Below are 18,862 nucleotides of genomic sequence, written 5' to 3'. Positions count from 1 at the left end.
AAAGGGGGTTGGATGTGGATGAAGAGCCACCAAACCTGACAGAAAAACTGTCAAGATTGGTGCTGGTTAAATAAGATTTAAACCATTCAAGCGCAGTTCCTTTAATACCCACAGGGTTCTCCGGTCTAGACACTAGAATACCATGCTCTGCTGTATCAAATTCAGCATTCAGGTCTAAAAGAACTAAAATAACAGAGTTCCAGAGTCAGCAATTAATACAAGATGATTAAAAACTTTTAAAAGCACAGTTTCAGTGCTATGTAGTGCTTTGAAACCAGACTAAAGTGTTTCAGAGATGGGGGGGAAAAGGCTAAGAAATTCAGTTCAACTGACAAATTGTTACTTGAATTATAAAGACAAACATACATTTAAAAGAAAATGATAAAGACACCCACTTATGTGACTCAGAGGTCACTAAAATCAATATTGAATCGGTGTGCAACTTTGCCAAAACAATGTGGGACTCTGTAGTTTTCTCTGGTCCCCTCCCCAATCAGACCAGGAGTGACATGTTTAGCCGCATGTTCTCTTTAAATTGCTGGCTGTCTGAGTGGTGTCCCAGAAACGATGTGAGCTTCATAGATAATTGGCAAAGCTTCTGGAGGAAACCTGGTCTTGTTAGGAGAGACGGCATCCATCCCACTTTGGATGGAGCAGCTCTCATTTCTAGAAACATGGACAAGTTTATTAAACCCCCCAAAATATGACTATCCAGAGTTGGGACCAGGAAGCAGAGCTGCAGTCTTACACGCCTCTCTGCAGCTTCTCTCCTCCTGCTACCCCCCCAAAAACCCATCTCCATAGAAACTGTGTCAGCTTCCAAACAGACAAAAAACAAACTAAAAACCAGCAACAAACAACTTAAACATAAACAATCACAAAGAAAGAACAATAAAGTATCCACATCTGAACCAAAGAGTAAAACAGTGAAATGTGGATGATTAAATATTAGGTCTCTCTCCTCCAAGTCTCTGTTAGTACATGACTTAATAATTGATCAACAAATTGATTTACTCTGCCTTACAGAAACCTGGTTGCAGCAGGATGATTATGTTAGTTTAAATGAATCAACACCCCCGAGTCATTCTAACTACCAGAAATCTCGAAGCACAGGCCGAGGGGGAGGTGTGGCAGCAATTTTTCACACCAGCCTATTAATCAACCAAAGACCCAGACAGACTTTTAATTCATTTGAAAGCCTGATGCTTATCCATATTCACCCTAGCTGGAAAAAACTTTTATTTGTTATCATCTAACATCCACCTGGGCCTTATACAGAGTTTCTACCACTTTATTAACAGTCTAAATATCTTGGTTCTTTTAAATTTTGAGACAAGCCAGTTGAGTCTAATAACCGATTAAATGCAGTGTTGAGGCTGTCATTTTTAGCATCTACATGGATGTTAAACTCACCCACAATAATAGCTTTTTTTTCTTTATCAAACATAAAAGCTTCTTTAAACTAAAATGACGTCATTTTCTCTGATTATTTTGAGGATCTTTTTCTTTTTTTTTCCCCCCCAAGAAACCTAGGATCACTGGACTAAATGACTACAGACCCGTGGCTCTGACATCTGTGGTCATGAAGTCTTTTGAGCGCCTGGTTCTCTCCTATCTCAAGACCCTCACGGCCCCCCTCCTGGACCCCCTGCAGTTTGCATACAGAGCCAACAGGTCTGTAGATGACGCCATCAACATGGCCCTACACTTCATCCTGCAGCATCTGGACTCCCCAGGAACCTACGCCAGGATCCTGTTTGTGGACTTCAGCTCTGCCTTCAACACCATCCTTCCAGACCATCTCCAAGGCAAGCTTTCCCAGATGAATGTGCCTGATCCCATCTGCCGGTGGATCACTGACTTCCTGACGGACAGGAAGCAGCATGTGAGGCTGGGAAAGAATGTCTCGGACTCCCGGACCATCAGCACCGGCTCCCCTCAGGGCTGTGTTCTTTCTCCTCTGCTCTTCTCCCTGTACACCAACTGCTGCACCTCCACCCACCAGTCTGTCAAGCTAATCAAGTTTGCAGATGACACCACCGTTATTGGACTCATCTTGGACGGGGATGAGTCTGCCTACAGGAGGGAGGTTGAACGTCTGGTGTCCTGGTGCAGCCACAACAACCTGGTGCTGAATGCCCAGAAGACAGTGGAGATTATTGTGGACTTCAGGAAGCACACAGCTCCACTCCCCCCCATCATCCTGACTGACACCCCCATCACCTCTGTGGACTCATTCCGCTTCCTGGGTACCACCATCACCCAGGACCTGAAGTGGGAGCCCACCATCACCTCCGTCATTAAGAAAGCCCAGCAGAGGATGTACTTCCTGAGGCAGCTGAAGAAATTCAACCTGCCAACACGGACGATGATGCAATTCTACACTGCAATCATCGAGTCCATCCTCACCTCCTCCATCACCGTGTGGTACGCTGGAGCCACTATCAGGGACAAACAGAGACTGCAGCGTGTTGTGCGCTCTGCTGAGAAGGTGATTGGCTGCAGACTCCCATCTTTGCAGGACCTGTACACCTCCAGGACACTGCGGCGTGCAGCTCGGATCTCAGCTGACCCTTCTCACCCTGGACACAGTCTGTTTGACCTGCTCCCCTCAGGCAGGAGGCTCCGGTCCATTCGCACCAGAACCTCTCGCCATAAGAACAGTTTCTTCCCCTCTGCTGTTGGACTCATGAACAATAACCGTATGACTGTTCCCACCACTAACACATGACCCTACGCTGTGTCACTGCATCATTCCATGTTTGCACTGATCACCACCTGCACTCATGTATATATCATGTATATACCTATCTACTTAGCACTTTTAATTCTTATTCTCATTTTTATTTTCATATCTATTTAAGCTTAATTTATAACAGTATTTATGACAGTATGTTTGCACTGAAGCACCGCAGCAATTTCCTAATGTTGTAAACCCGCTCAACATTTGGCAATAAAACCCTTTCTGATTCTGATTTTTTTTGTTTTTGCATCAAGAGAGCAGACTGTGTGAAGTGAACCTGCTCCCTGGCGGGTTCTCTTTCTGACTCCTCCTCTTCCTGCTCAGCCTACAGCAGCTGTCTGATTCGGTGGCTGTGTCCCCATCCAGCGACCGCAGGCTTCGGAGGACGCGCAGTTCGCGTACTACGTGCGGCGGTATTATATGTATTGTCAGATTATTATGATATATATATATTACAGGATATATTACAGCAGTGAGTTTGAACTCTGTGTCAAAGATTCAAGTTGCAGTTATTTATATTTCCCATCACCTTAAATCATCACTCAAAGACAAGTATCTGTGACAGTGTATATGTAGATGTATTATATATAAGAGACAAATATTGTTCTTTTAATACGTTGGCATTATTACATTTGGCTCAATGCTTATATATGTGTGGAAAAAGCAAATGTACGAGCTGTGATAACTGTGTCTGATAAAATGAAGAGTAGACTGATATATGAAATATTCCTTTATTGGGTGAGAAAATCAGACCATGTCATAACTGCTGTAAGTCACACAGAATAGATATCAGAGCCTTAAACAGGCTGACGTCTGCTAAATGGGTCAAACTGGGCAGAAAGTCTACAAACACATAACATCCTTATAGAATATGATGTAACACTATAGATCAACTTAGCTCTGAATATATAAAGCATATAAACAATTACAGCAATATGATGCAACAAACACAGCAGCTACTGATCCAAAATACTCAAAGCTTCATAGAACTGAAACCAACATTTATTTTAGCTCCATTCTGCTGCTGATACATACTTGATGGGGCGACCGTGGCTCAGGGGGTTGGGAATCGCATCTGTAACCGGAAGGTCGCCGGTTCCATCCCTGGGCTCTCTGTCCTGGTCGTTGTGTCCTTGGGCAAGACACTTTACCCTACTTGCCTACTGGTGTTGGCCAGAGGGGCCGATGGTGCGATATAGCAGCCTCGCTTCTGTCAGTCTGCCCCAGGGCAGCTGTGGCTACAACTGTAGCTGCCTCCACCAGTGTGTGAGAGTGAATGAATAGTAGCATTGTAAAGCGCTTTGGGTGCCTTGAAAAGCGCTATATAAATCCAATCCATTATTACTTTATGTTTCTGAACATTAAACTTGTTGCTGCCTTTCACAGTGTGTAACTTGAAGGCCCTGAGTACTTTCTACCACACTGAAAACACTGGAATGATAAAATTATTTGAACATTACCTAATAAGACTGATTCAGGACAGACAGGTGACAGTCTCAGGTGTACACACTGCTACAAACAGGAGGATTTAGTGTTTGTGTTATTACGAGTGTAAACAAGAAGAGTTCCAGATGGTGCAGTGGACACATGTGTGACTGCTGTGATTAAAGCATCTTTCTTTCAGCTTAACGAGTGAACCGTCAGCTCGTTCAAACACACGTTAAAGTCCGTTTGGCTCGACACCACCGAACAGAGGCAGCAATATAACATAGCTAACAGTCATGTTTTAATGTTCTTCATTATTAAATATTCACACATAAATAAGTGACATAATGTTCAGTACTTACTTTTGAAAGTAAATCTGTCGTCAGTTAAAGACAGAGGCAGTGTGGATTTATTCTAAGCTCAGAATAAAATCTCGAGGCTCCATCTTTCTGTGTGACTCTGGACTAATGCAGCTTCAGACCCACAGTGGGCCTGAACTGGGAGGCTAAACTGGAGCTAACTGATTAAAAACAGCATCCTGCACACACGTGAATTTAGTTACTACTTACACAATTAAATCAGACTAAAGCTAACTTGTATTTTTATGATTATTATCTTTTAATTCCCCTCTGCAATGTAATTAATTTAACGATAAGCTTGTTATTTTTATTTGCTACAAGTGAGAATTTGAATTTTCAAAGGGGGGGACTGCAGTGAAAATAAAACGTGGCATTTTAAGTTCATGTGCATTCATCAGTGTTTTAACAGAGGGGGTTAAGTTCTGTACTTGTACCTCTGCATGCTGCATGTTGCATGAAACAGAAACTCGCGGTTAAGATGCCTGAGACGAGCTCTTGCAGTTCACCAAGGTGATAAATATCAGCCTCTTGTACAGGAACAGTTGTGTAAAGCCCCTCCTCCTCAGCCTTTTTGGATTCACCGCCTGTTTGCAGTTTGCCTTCTTGCTGTGCAGACTCCGATCTCCGTTTGAAGATATGATTAAAACTCAGAAAGACTCCTGCTCCCTTTTGGAGTCAGACTCAAGTGGTCACTAGGGGAGTTTCATTTGTGAGTCATAAAAGACTCAATGAAAACATGGCTTCCAGATTAATTTAACCGAAACTGTGAGCAGAGCCTGCTCTGAACTAGGTCAAGTGTTCAGTATAGGTTACCATGGTGATCTGATAATTTAAAAGACATCCATCTTGTGAGACTGACAACTCTGACTTTAATCTGTGTTAACCCATTAACTCAGCTTCATGGTACAGCCCTCAGGGCAGCAGCTTCAACTGTTTAACCACGGTGCACATACAGGGCTCGTCCCAGAGAGGAAGGCAGGCTAGTTCAGGTTCAGCTGTAAAAACTAGAATGAAAAACAGGACCAAAATCAGAGGAAGATTATTCTCTCCATTATTCTTTATGGTTATTTATGAACTTTTCCTGTCATCATGTTGTCTTGATAAGCTGCTTGTCTCAGTCCTCATGTGTGCGCTGAGGGGGCGCAGAGATGTTTAGACAGGAAATGTAAGGCACACTTTACAAAGGTTACAGGCGGTGAAATACAGCTGTGATGTTTTGCATCTGTAGGAGTGCAGTGCAGTACTCATGAAAGAGGAAGTACTGCACGCTTGTGAAGCAGAGCATAAAAAGAATGAAGAGAAGTGAGGAAAAAAGTGAAGAAACTGACGTGTTGAAAACACATGAGGTATACTGGCATAAAAACAAAGGTGCTGGTGCAATCCAACTGCCCGTTTAATGCCGTCTAAGGACAGGACAGACATTTTAAAGATGACCAGAACTGAGTGGTGATGGATACAATGAAGACCCACACCCTGCTGTACAGGAACATCCACACTGCATGGAAAATAAATAATATTCCACACCCTGAGGCCTGCAAACACACTGAATGCCGAGTCCTTCTCCAAGTGTGGAAACATAGTTACACATATCACAAACACGTGGCTGCAAACCATGGTGTTTCATTGCTTTAAGAACATGCTGTGTGAAAATTGGACTCATACCCATAAAACCTCACCCTGTGGTTACAAAGCAAGTGGCACCTCAGGAAGTGACAGCTACACAGTTCTTTCAGTTTTACACACAGACCTGTAGAGCACATTTGTGAAGAAGAAAAAACTGGCTGGGTCACAAACAGGGCGTGTTAAACCGTCCTGAACATGCTGATCTGGCACACAGCAAAGACCACATGTCAGCAGGAAGAGATCACAATCTGCACAGTTAGCCAGGGTTAGTACCGAGACACTGTTTCAAATGACTTCCCAACATTTTGTGAGTATGGAGTAATCTGTGCTTAACACATAACAGAGAAAGAGAAGGAAGTAGGTAACACAATCACTGATTCACAAACATCCAAACAAAGGCTTCAGGCATCTGTTTTGCTTCTTGACGCACCTCTGAAAAGCAAAATGAGCGGCCTAGTCCAGACCTGAATCTGTCTGAGATGTTGTGGCATGATTAAAAAGGCGGTTCATGCTGGAAAATCCTCCAACGTGGCTGAATTACAACAATTTGGCAAAGATGAGTGGGCCAGAAATCTTCCACAGTCCTGTAAAAGACTCCAGGTAGCCAGTTAATGCAAATGCTTGAATGCAGTTGTTGCTGCTAAGAGAGGCCCAACCAGTTATTGTGTTTAGGAGGCAATCACTTTTTCACACAGGGTCATGTAGGTTTGGTTTATTTTCCCCTCAATAAAAAACATCTTCATTTAGAAGCTGCATTTTGTGTTTACTTGTGTTATCTTCGTCTAATATTTAAATTTGTTTGATGATCTGAAACATGTAGGTGTGACAAACATACAAAAAAACAGGAAATCAGCAAGGATGCAAATACTTTTTCACACCAGTGTAATTCCTGTTTTTAAATCAGATATCGGTCTTTGCATGTGAAATGTTTTTCATATTGTGAAACGTGCTGCAAAACAAACTAGGCTGTTATCTAAAGGCTGCATTAAAATACTCAGCAGTTTAGGTTTGCAGTACTGTGATGGATTTAAAATAAAGAGCAGTGTGTGATTGGTGCACAGTGGTTATCGTGTTCACAGTCACAGTTAGGGTTCATCAAGTGTAGCGTGATGAGTTTGGGGTGGGGGGCGGTAGCTCAACAGGTAAAGCAGGTCACCAAACAATGACTTCCAAGTCTCTGTTAGTACATGACTTAATAATTGATCAACAAATTGATTTACTCTGCCTTACAGAAACCTGGTTGCAGCAGGATGATTATGTTAGTTTAAATGAATCAACACCCCCGAGTCATTCTAACTACCAGAAACCTCGAAGCACAGGCCGTGGGGGAGGTGTGGCAGCAATTTTTCACACCAGCCTATTAATCAACCAAAGACCCAGACAGACTTTTAATTCATTTGAAAGCCTCTTACTCGTCCGTGTCCAGGCTAGCTGTAAAACTCAAAAAACGTTTTTTTTGTTTTGTTGTTGTGTTGTTGTTGTTGTTGTATGTAAAATCACACTGGATCACTTTCCTACATATGGCACAGTAAATGAACATTTTCAGTATTTCCTGAAAACTGAGGGAAAAAAAATTCCATTCCAAATCACATTTAAATTTACAATAAAGGTTTACACGGCTGTGAGTAATAGATTTCATCACAGTAGACGTCGTTCTAAAAGTGCTGTAACTAAGTTTATAATTCCTATAGGATATAATTCCTTCGTTGATATTCAATGCCATGCGCCAGCACAGTGCAGGGAAGCTACCTGAACTCTGCCTCCACAGAGGTCGATTATCTTGTTAATAGTTCAACATCTACACTGCACATGGCTCTGGACACTTTAGCTCCTCTGAAGAATAAAAGTCTCAAATCAGAAGTATTTGACTCCCTGGTATAACCCTCAAGGACACACCTTGAATCAGAAAAACTACAAGCTGGAGCAGAAATGATGTCTCAGTAATTCAAAAGATCTTTATGTAGCCTGGATAAAAAGTTTGTGTATCGATAGGAAAGCCCTCTGTAACCATCTCGTAACACGTAACATATATACAGATACTTTCAATACTACTGATATTTTTTAGACTCTTTTTCTCCATCTATTTTCTTCTACTTGTCCAGGGCCATGTCACAGGAGCATAAGCCCAAGAAGAGGCGTCCAGACATCCCTCTCCTTAGGCACCTCCTTCAGCTTATCCTTGGGAACACAAGGACATTTCCACGCCAGCCAAGAGACATAATCTCTCAAGTGTGTCCCGGGTCTGCCCTGGGGCCTCCTTCCAGTGGGACATGCCTAGAACATCTCACACAGGAGACACCAGGAGGCATCCTTATCAGATGCCCGAACCACATCAACTGGCTCCTTTCAATAGCGAAGAGTATCTCACCCGGTTTCTCTAAGGGAGAGACCAGCCACTCACTGGAGAAAGCTCATTTCCACCCTTTGTATCCACGATGTAATTCTTATACTTTTGGTAACTACCCATACGTGAGGATGAGGATGTAGATCGACCGGTAAATTTTGACCTCCGCTTCAGCATTTAGCTCTCTCTTCACCACGACAGACTGGTATGTCTCGGTCCGTCCAGTCCAAAAATAACTTCAATTTTTATTTCAATTTTATTTATACAGCTCCAAATCACAACAACAGCTGCCACAATACAAAGAAAAAAGAGAAGACCCCAACAATCATATGACCCCCTATGAACAAGCACTTTGGCAACAGTGGAAAGGAAAAACTCCCTTTTAACAGGAAGAATCCTCCTGCAGAACCAGGCTCAGGGAGGGGCGGGGCCATCTGCTGTGATTGGTTGGGGTGAGAGAAGGAAGACAGGATAAAGACATGCTGTGGAAGAGAGACAGAGGTTAATAACAGATATGAGTCAATGCAGAGAGGTCTGTTAACACATAGTGAGTGAAGAAGAAACACCCAGTGCATCATGGGAATCCCCTGATTCCCCGGCCAATGAAGGGAAGCCAAAACAGGAGAAATCTGCTCTCTCTTTCTAGTCCCTGTCAGGACTCTTGCTGCAGCATTTTGGATTAGCTGAAGGCTTTTCAGGGAGTTTTTAGGACTTCCTGATAATAATGAATTACAGTCGTCCAGCCTGGAAATAATAAATGCATGAACTAGTTTTTCAGCGTCACTCTGAGACAGGATATTTCTAACTTTAGAGATGTTGCACAAATGGAAGAAAGCAGTCTTACATATTTGTTTAATATGTGCATTGAAGGACATGTCCTGGTCAAAAATGACTCAGTTAATCCAAAATACTGCAGCAAGACTACTCACAGGGGCTAGGAAGAAAGAGCAGATTTTGCCTGCATTTGCCTCTCTTCATTGTCTCCCTGTTAAATCCAGAATCAAATTTAAAATCATCCACATCATATATATTATATATATATTATATCTTGAATAACCAGGCCCCATCTTATCTTAAAGACCTCATAAGTAGGGCTGTCAATGTCAACGCATTAATGTGTAATCATGATTAACGCGATTAAAATTTTTTAACGCATTTAACCCATCTGGAGCACAGACAACCAGCTTTGGACAAACTGCCTGAAATGTGTTGACATTTCAGGGATTTTGAGTCATTCTGTGCTCTGGATGGGTTAATCGTGATGACAGATTAATCTGCATTAATGCATTAAAATTGACAACCCTACTCATAAGACATGATCACCCCATTAGAGCACTTCACTCTCCAACTGATCTCAGTTTTCAGGCCCCTCTTTGGAACCAGCTTCCAGTTTGGATTAGGAAGACAGACGTCTCTACTTTTAAGATTAGGCTTCAAACTTTTGATAAAGCATATAGTTAGGGCTGGACCAGGTGACCCTGCTTCAATAATGCTGCAAAAGATCTGAGGATTCAAGGATTCCCCTGATGGACTGAGCACTTCTTCTCTCACCTGTTTTCACTCACTATGTATTAACAGACCTCTCTGCATTGAATCATATCTGTTATTAACCTCTGTCTCTCTTCCACAGCATGTCTTTATCCTGTCTTCCTTCTCTCACCCCAACCAATCACAGCAGATGGCCCCGCCCCTCCCTGAGCCTGGTTCTGCCGGAGGTTTCTTCCTGTTAAAAGGGAGTTTTTCCTTCCCACTGTCGCCAAAGTGCTTGCTCATAGGGGGTCATATGATTGTTGGGTTTGTCTCTTTTTCCTTTGTCTTGTGGAAGCTGTTGTTGTGATTTGGTACTTTATAAATAAAAATGAAATAAATTGATTATGGAACTTTTTATATATATTTTTTCTTTGGTGCCCATTAACAACAAAGAAATTAGAACTAACTAAAGTTTATAAGATGCTTATATTAAAACAGAAAAATGTAGCATTTAGTTACCAAAGGCAGCGTAATGGTTTGCTCTTCTTTCTCTTGTCAAAGACATTAGCGCCATTCCTCTATGCGCTCTGAAATGGACAAGCTAAAGGTCTGGTTGTAGGTAAATAGCTGGCTCAACTTAAATTTATCTGTTAATTCAATGTCAATTATCTAGCATCAGAAATTTTAAGAACATGGTATTACTTACTCTATAACTACTAATTTTATAACTAATTCAGTTATAAAATGTTAGGCGAACAATAGAAAATGTGCTAATTCAACATTAATCAAGTTGACGTTTTTACAGTGTGGGTAATCCTGCTGCACAAAAAAAATACTTCCTCTATCCCACTGTGGCTAAACGGTCAAAATGCCAGGTTCAGCATCCTGGAAAGTTCTCATTCCAGATTGCCTTTTCGATACTCAAACATGATTTTACTGTAAGAGAGGGAGCTTCCCCGATTCCTCCAGTCGTCAAACTTTTGTTTGGTTCTATCGTTTGCTGCGCACGGATATTTTGGTTTCTGGTTTCTGAGAAGTCGGCTCATTGGCAAGCAGACGATAGTCGAACGTCATTAAGGGGAGGACGCGGCACACTGCTGAATATAAAGATGGCAAACTGTTCAACGACATCAACGACACACTGCTTTTACAAAGGACAAAGATGGGCGGTACGTACATTTTACATTTCATACAGGTTGTAAATAAACCAGCAGAGCATTTCTTTTCTTTCTTATTACGTTTTCATGTGTTATTAACAGCAGTACTAACAACACAAATGTCTCATCTGTAACAGCGAAAGCTACACTTACACAGTCCAACACTCCCTGTTTAGTCTACGAGCTCGCTGGTTTTTAAAATAGTTTCTAGTCATCAGACGCCTCATTGATTACATCAAAGGTCACTCGGCTTTTTAATCGCCTTCATTTGTTGCTTCTTTCATATAATTTAATATTTGTAATAATTTCTTGATTACTTGTGTAAGTGTGTAACATGTAGAGATTTCTCTTTTTTCTAAATTGAATCCTGAACAGTTCTCAGTTAATCTGACGACATGAAATAATAGAAAAGTTGTTATGTGCAGTCAGTGCTGAGTGCAGCTTACATGATCACTCCGAGCACCCTAAAACTTTATCATCTATAAAATAGTAATGTTATTACATTTAATATCATTTTGACTAAATTCAGTTTTTAAATAATTGTGGCAAAGTTATAAAGTTTATAAAAAATAAAGTGTGCGTATGTATGTACATATATGTACTTGTGTGTGTAGATATATATGTATGTATATGTATGTGTGTTCGTTACTTGTAGTTATTACTGCCTGTTACCTGTGGTAATGCAATTTATAATTTATATATTCTGTATTCAGTTATGAAGGCTCTAATTGTTGGTTGCGAGCTGCCGCTTAGATGCTTGTATCTGCCCGGGGCTGTTGATGGGTCTGTATGCAATGATGGGCGTAGCTGCGGGAAGTTTATTGTTTGTTTGTTTTTTGATGAGTGAGTATAGGGGTGGGATTTAATAAGTTTTCTTCGTCCCACTCCTTTTTCAGGCAAGTTTTGTTTTTTGTTTTGTGTATTTTATGTTCAATATAGGTATTTGTTGTGCCTGAAAATGAATAAATAAATGAAATGAATGAAATTAAATGAAAGTTCTGCTGAGCAGCATGACAGAAAGGCTTCAGGTGCAAACTGCTCCAGATTTATGTATTTTTAGCCATTTTAGTCAGAAAATCCTCATGTAGAACTTCTGGATCTGTTGAAATATGCAGTGTGTACCATAATAAAATTAATACTTGTACACATTTGGGGTTTTAACATCTTTAACAATTCTCTTTATAGGGTCCCAGGGGAGTAAACCAGAAGGTAGGACAAACGTCTTATGCAGCTCCTATAAGTGACATTAACATAAAAAGCAGCTTTCTAGGCTAAATCTTCTATGCATTAATATACCTGCTTTTAAATAAACGCCTGCCCTGCACCAGACCAACAATTACTGCAGTACACAATGAAACTGTTACTTTATGAAGTACATTTTCTGAAAATGAAAACATTCAACTGTACAAATGGTCAATATGCTGCTATCATATTTATCTGAAGTGTTTCTGAACTTTGAATTTATCAGCGAGACACCATAAAATTAAGATGGGAAAGTGTGGGAGTAAAATGAGACTGACTGTGGTTTACATGAAAACTAATGAGTCTATAATGCTGATAATTAAGATAATAAAAACATCTGAAAGTTAATTTCTTTGTAATGCAAAGTCAGTAAAACAAATGCAAGCTGGGAACAATTGAAGCGTCATTCAAACATCAGCTGTTGTTCAGAGTAAGTGCTGCAGTGCTGATATGTGATATGATTCTCCAACAGTGCCAGAGGAGCTCAGGATCGTGCTCATTGGAAAGACTGGAGCTGGGAAAACTTCAATCATGAACACATTCCTGGGAAAAGCTGCTGTGACGAACAGCTTGTTTGCCTCAGATGAAGCGCCGTGCACAACCGAGACGGCGCCGTTTGGAAACCAAAGACTGGTTTTAGCTGATACTCTCGGCCTGTGCCACACCAGCAAATCTAAGGAGGAGGTGCTGAGTAAGATCATTGCATCCACCTTTCAGTTCAATTCTAAGCAGGGGCCTCACGTGTTCCTGTACGTGCACAGCTGGGAGGACGATTTTACGACACAGGATGTGGAACGAGTGAAAGTCCTGAGGAGGATCTTTGGTAAAGAGGTCATGCGTTATTTCTTCCTCCTGATCACGCATATCGATGGAGACTTGTCTGGTAGGGAGAGAAACCAGATAAGGAAGTTTATTAAGAAAGTGGGATTTAAAACACAGAAATACTGTGTTATTAACAACAGAGGTAATGAAAAAGATAAAACAAAAGAACAAAAGCAGCTGGTGAAGGAAATCAATGAAATGGTACAAAATAACAAGCTAAGAAACTACACCAAGGAACTGTTCGAACATGCACAGGAAGTCTTAAGGAAGCAAATCCAAAAGTCAAAAACTCAGAGGCAGATGGGGGCTGGAGACCAACATGTGGCCACTGTCGCTAAAGCCCTGTTGTCTCCTGTGCTGCCAGCGGAATTTGTTACCTTAGCCCTACAAGCAAATGTCTGGCTGGCAACAAAGTTTGAAAACTGTCTCACTTAATAACAAAAAGCAGGGAAGTAAGTCGAGACCTTAAGCCTTCAGACTGTAGCAACAAACCCATTAAAAACGATCCACATTTATTGTGCTGTAATAAAACTGCAGCTGAGTTCTATAAAAGAGTAAAATATTCAGCTATTTTTACTGCACTTTATTAATCTGATACCTTCAGCTTCTCTGCAGACCGCAATCAATAATGCAACCAATGCATCACCATGCTTTAGAGGAAGGACATTTCCATGCTTGCTCCATCTGTGCCGACTCCACCTTTATCATTTTTCTGTAAACACTTATGTAATTTTTTTTAAAGTGATCGTTGTGTTTGGTGATGCCACATTCTTCTCCTCGTGTGTTCTTTTATCTTTCTGATTCAGTAAAGTTAAAATGCTAATGTATCAATCAGTGTGTGAAATTAATCAGACATTAACAGCAAAATCAGCAAATAAAAGATGATTCAAACAAAACGGTTGATTTTCTGACATGACTCAGCTGTGATGTGACGGGAAGATTTTAACAAAACAAAATACAAATTTACAAAAAGAAGAAAATATCAAATGCAGCAATAAAAATAATAAAAATAAAACTGTACAACAAAAGATTATTCTGATTTCTTTATAGACCTTTTGTAAGAGCTAACAAGAGTACAGAGACTCAAAAAAGAAGCCCAACAACATTTAAAGACTCAAAACAGAAAGAATGAAAACAAAGAAAAACTACAACAACAAAAAGTGATCATGACAATACACAACAAGTTGCTGCTGTCATTATTATTATTGTTACTGATGACATCATTGTAAACGATTATAAGGGTGATTGGTTTTACTATTGTATAATTTTACAAAGTATTATTATTTTTATTATTATTATTGTTATTATTATCTTTTAATGCTATAATGCTATTTGATCCTGTGAAATCTAAGGTCTCTAATCAGAAGTACCTGACTCCGTGGTATAATTCTCAAACACGTACCCTAAAGCAGATGACTCGTAATCTGGAGAGGAAATGGCGTGTCACAAATTTAGAGGATCATCATTTAGCCTGGAGAAATAGTTTGCTGCTTTATAAGAAAGCCCTCCACAAAGCCAGAACATCTTACTATTCATCACTGATTGAAGAAAATAAGAACAACCCCAGGTTTCTCTTCAGCTCTGTAGCCAGGCTGACAAACAGTCAGAGCTCTGTTGAGCCAACCATCCCTTTAACGTTAACTAGTAATGACTTCATGAACTTCTTCACAAATAACATTTTTATCATTAGAGAAAAAATTACCAGTAATCATCCCACAGATGTAATATTATCTACAGCTACTCTTAGTACCATTGATGTTAAGTTAGACTCTTTTTCTCCAATTGATCTTTCTGAGTTAACTTCAATAATTACTTCCTCCAAACCATCAACGTGTCTTTTAGACCCCATTCCTACAAAACTGCTCAAAGAAGTCCTGCCATTAATTAATTCTTCGATTTTCTTAAATAGAGTATCAAGTACTGCTGTAATGCAGAAATGCACTGTCTTTAGTCTGGTTTTATTTTATTTGAAAAATCTTGTACTTATTTTTTTATTATTATTATTTGTTTTCCATTAAAATGATATTAGATTAGATAGAACTTTATTAATCCCTCAGGTGGGTTCCTCTGGGAAATTCGATTTCCAAAAAAGCACAGCACTGACAGAAGTTACAGAGTTACAGAATATTATATATATATATATATACACACACACACACACACACACACACACACATATATATAAATACAGAGACAATATAAATAAAATATACGAAGGGGATAAATAGAATAAATAGGAATAAAAAATAAAAATACAAGTGAATTGCACATTTCAAGTATTGAGGTCTATTGCACCATTGACTGTTTACAAAGGTATTGCACAGTGAGGTGAAGAGGCACTACAGCTTAGTTGTTCCCCCCTCCTTTGTCCTCCTGTTTCCCCTCCCTCTCCCCTCCAGAGAGGAGTTAAACAGTCTGATGGCGTGTGGGACAAAGGAGTTTTTAAGTCTGTTAGTTCTTGTCTTTGGGAGAAGCAACCTGTCACTGAACAGACTCTTCTGATTGTTTATGGCCGTGTGCAGAGGATGCCCAGCATTGTTCATAATGTCCATCAGTTTCTTTAATGTCCTTTTCTCTGCCACTGTCACCAGAGTGTCCAGCTTCATGCCGACCACAGAGCTATCCCTCCTGATCAGTTTCTCCAGCCTGCATGAGTCCTTCTTTGCTGTGCTGCTCCCCCAGCACACCACAGCATAGAAAAGTACTCCAGCAACCACCGACTGGTAAAACATCCTCAGGAGCTTCCTGCAGATGTTAAAAGACCTCAGCCTCCTGAGGAAGTACAGTCGGCTTTGGGCTTTTTTATACAGGTGCTCTGTGTTGCATGAGTCCAGTTTATTGTCCACCCACAGCCCGAGGTACTTGTTCTTGTTGACCACCTCCACCTCCTCCCCCTCTATCTGAACCGGCAGTGGACCTTCTCTGGACCTCCCAAAGTCCACAACCAGTTCCTTAGTCTTTGAGGTGTTGAGTTGCAGGTGGTTTGTGTGACTCCATGCGACAAAGTTCCTCACCAGACTTCTGTACTCCTCTTCCTGATCATCCCAGATACACCCCATGATGGCCGTGTCATCTGCAAACTTCTGAATGTGGCATAATTCAGAGTTGTAGCAGAAGTCAGAGGTGTACAGGGTGAAGAGAAGAGGGGACAGCACAGTTCCCTGTGGTGCTCCTGTGCTGCTGACCACAGTGTCAGACGTGATGTCCTTCAGCCTGACGTACTGTGGTCTGTCGGTGAGGTAGTCGGAGATCCAAGCGACCAGGCAGGGGTCCACCTCCATCCTGTTCAGTTTTTCCTGAAGCATACAGGGCCGGATGGTATTAAAGGCACTGGAAAAGTCAAGAAACAGGATCCTGACCGTGCCTTTTCCCCCATCCAGGTGTGAGTGGGCTCTGTGTAGGAGGTACAGGATGGCATCCTCCACTCCGACACCCGCCTTGTATGCAAACTGTAGTGGGTCCTGGGCATGTTGTACCTGTGGTCGGAGGAGGTTGAGGAAGAGCCGCTCTAGAGTCTTCATAAGATGTGACGTCAGTGCCACCGGTCGGAAGTCATTCAGCTCATTGGGCCGGTTCTTTTATATACCACCCATTAAAAAGATTCAAAATACAGTTTCAAACAGTAGTAACTGAATATATACTTATAGCAATCTACTCTTCATTTTTGATTATATTAACTACAAAAAAGTTTAGCTAGCCAAACAACAACTTTAGCTGAGTATAAGCTAACATTATACCAGCTAATGTTAGACTCCAGTATGCTAAATACTAAACTTCTAAGAAACAGTTTAATTATTCTCAAATTGTATTAGCAATTATTTGCGTCAGAGTCCAACAACATTAGATCCACTTCAAAGAATTTTTCACCAACGCTCGTAACAGAGGCTAACAGCAGCCAACAGAGTGTAACAGCAGCTAACAGAGGCTAACAGCAGCCAACAGAGTGTAACAGCAGCTAACAGAGGCTAACAGCAGCCAACAGAGTGTAACAGCAGCTAACAGAGGCTAACAGCAGCCAACAGAGTGTAACAGCAGCTAACAGCAGCCAAAAGAGTGTAACAGCAGCTAACAGAGGCTAACAGCAGCCAACAGAGTGTAACAGCAGCTAACAGAGGCTAACAGCAGCCAAAAGAGTGTAACAGCAGCTGTGGCGAAAACAGCAGCTTTTAAGAAGAAAAGTTAACTATATCCTCAAAAACTCACCGCAATAGTGAGCTTGTCTCATGTCCTTTCCTGAGTAAATGAAAGCAGATGCTGCACAACCAGCACCAACAGCAGAGTGACAGCATTCCACAAACAGGGAAAAACTCAGGGTTTGGTCCAAACAGTAGTAGAAACAAGCCAGCTGGCCTTGGCCTTCATGGGGTACAAACCAGATTTATTGTTTCTGATCTATCTTGGCTGTCTAAAACATGTTTGTCCTATAGCCTCCACCCAGCTAGGATTATGCACCTAAACTGGTTGGAGTAAGAAAACGTTTCACTGCAATCTGCAGTCTACTGACATCAGGCTGTGAGATTCTACACACTGTAACTGCTGGTAACTTTTTCATGATTTTACTCTAACTGGAAACTAGGAGCAGACTCAGACATCAAGATACAAGAAAAAACATATTTATTTACAAAGTGAAGCAATGAGGAAGAAGTGAGCGAGCCTGGGAGAGTGACTCTGCCAAAGAGAAAGGAAGGACCATCAAACTCGCCCCAGAACCCGGCATGTTTTTAGGGTTGTCTTATTTTATATGAATGAACAAATAGTTCTTCTACATTCACATTTGTCCAGGTTTAATAAGGTGTTGTCTGTGCTTTCTATAGATGTGTTGCTTTTGACAGCAGGTTGTTTCTGTTTCCAGCTGTAAATCTGTCTTACAGATATGAAAATGCAAACATAACTGTCAAAAAAGACAAAATCATTTTTCATAATGTGAAACTTTTGTTTTGAATTTGCCACTGTTAGGGTTTAAATGAAACTGTGAACAGATGTGTTACTGTGATGTCTTCATGGAGTCATGTAACTGTTATGGGTGAAAAGGCAGACCTGTGGAAATGCACTCTGCATGATGCACTCTTTTTCAGCCTTCTGATTGGTTGCTTTGTGCCACACTTCCTGCCCTAGAACAGCTGAAGTGCTGTATGTGAGGAAACGAGCAGCGGATGGTGAAATAGAGGTGAGATGGAAATTTAAGCAGCCAGATGAAGACATGGGCAGCACTGAGCCTTCAGAGAGCTCGGTGATGATCAATGAAGATCCAGAGAATGAAGGTGAGGTTGTCCTGCAGGGATACTCAGGCTGCTGTTTGGCTCAGTTTAGTGTCAGATTAGCTCCAGTCTGCATTCATATCCGAGTGCAGTCAGTGAGAGTTTAGTTTGAAGAATTACTGCCGAGTAACCAGCTAATAAAATTATTGTAATCACCTTTTATTTCACAGTAAATAATGGACAATCCAAGCATGCTGCATGACAGATGTTCAGTCCTTTGAGTCAAATCCTTTAAACAACTTCAGTCGTGTCTGAAACTTCAGTTTGTTTTTTCATTTTAATCTGTAAATGCTAACTTGTTAGCATAGTAGGGTTTTCCATGAAGGAAAAAAGATTACAGGCCCTATTAGTGATGGTGTTTGTTATGTTAAGTTTCCAAAACCTTCATTAGAAAATAAATCAAATGTATGCAGAGGCAG

At 41.0% G+C, this 18,862-nt stretch overlaps 1 protein-coding gene across 1 annotated transcript; it reads left to right on the top strand.

Moving 5' to 3' along the window:
- Nucleotides 1-11,126: 11,126 nt before the first annotated feature.
- On the top strand, nt 11,127-13,620 carry LOC308411355 (GTPase IMAP family member 4-like; the record flags this gene model as incomplete). The annotated part of the gene is made up of 3 exons (XM_080905239.1): nt 11,127-11,133; nt 12,307-12,330; nt 12,836-13,620. The coding sequence occupies 3 exons, from the start codon at nt 11,127-11,129 to the stop codon at nt 13,618-13,620; spliced, it is 816 nt and encodes a 271-aa protein (XP_080761365.1).
- Between the last annotated feature and the right edge of the window lie 5,242 nt (nt 13,621-18,862).

Source organism: Rhamphochromis sp. 'chilingali' (genome assembly GCF_963969265.1).
Source record: "Rhamphochromis sp. 'chilingali' genome assembly, chromosome: 15".
Classification (NCBI taxonomy): Eukaryota; Metazoa; Chordata; class Actinopteri; order Cichliformes; family Cichlidae; genus Rhamphochromis; species Rhamphochromis sp. 'chilingali'.
The sequence above is the reverse complement of the archived record's forward strand: the minus strand, read 5'-3'. Positions and strand labels throughout refer to the sequence as shown.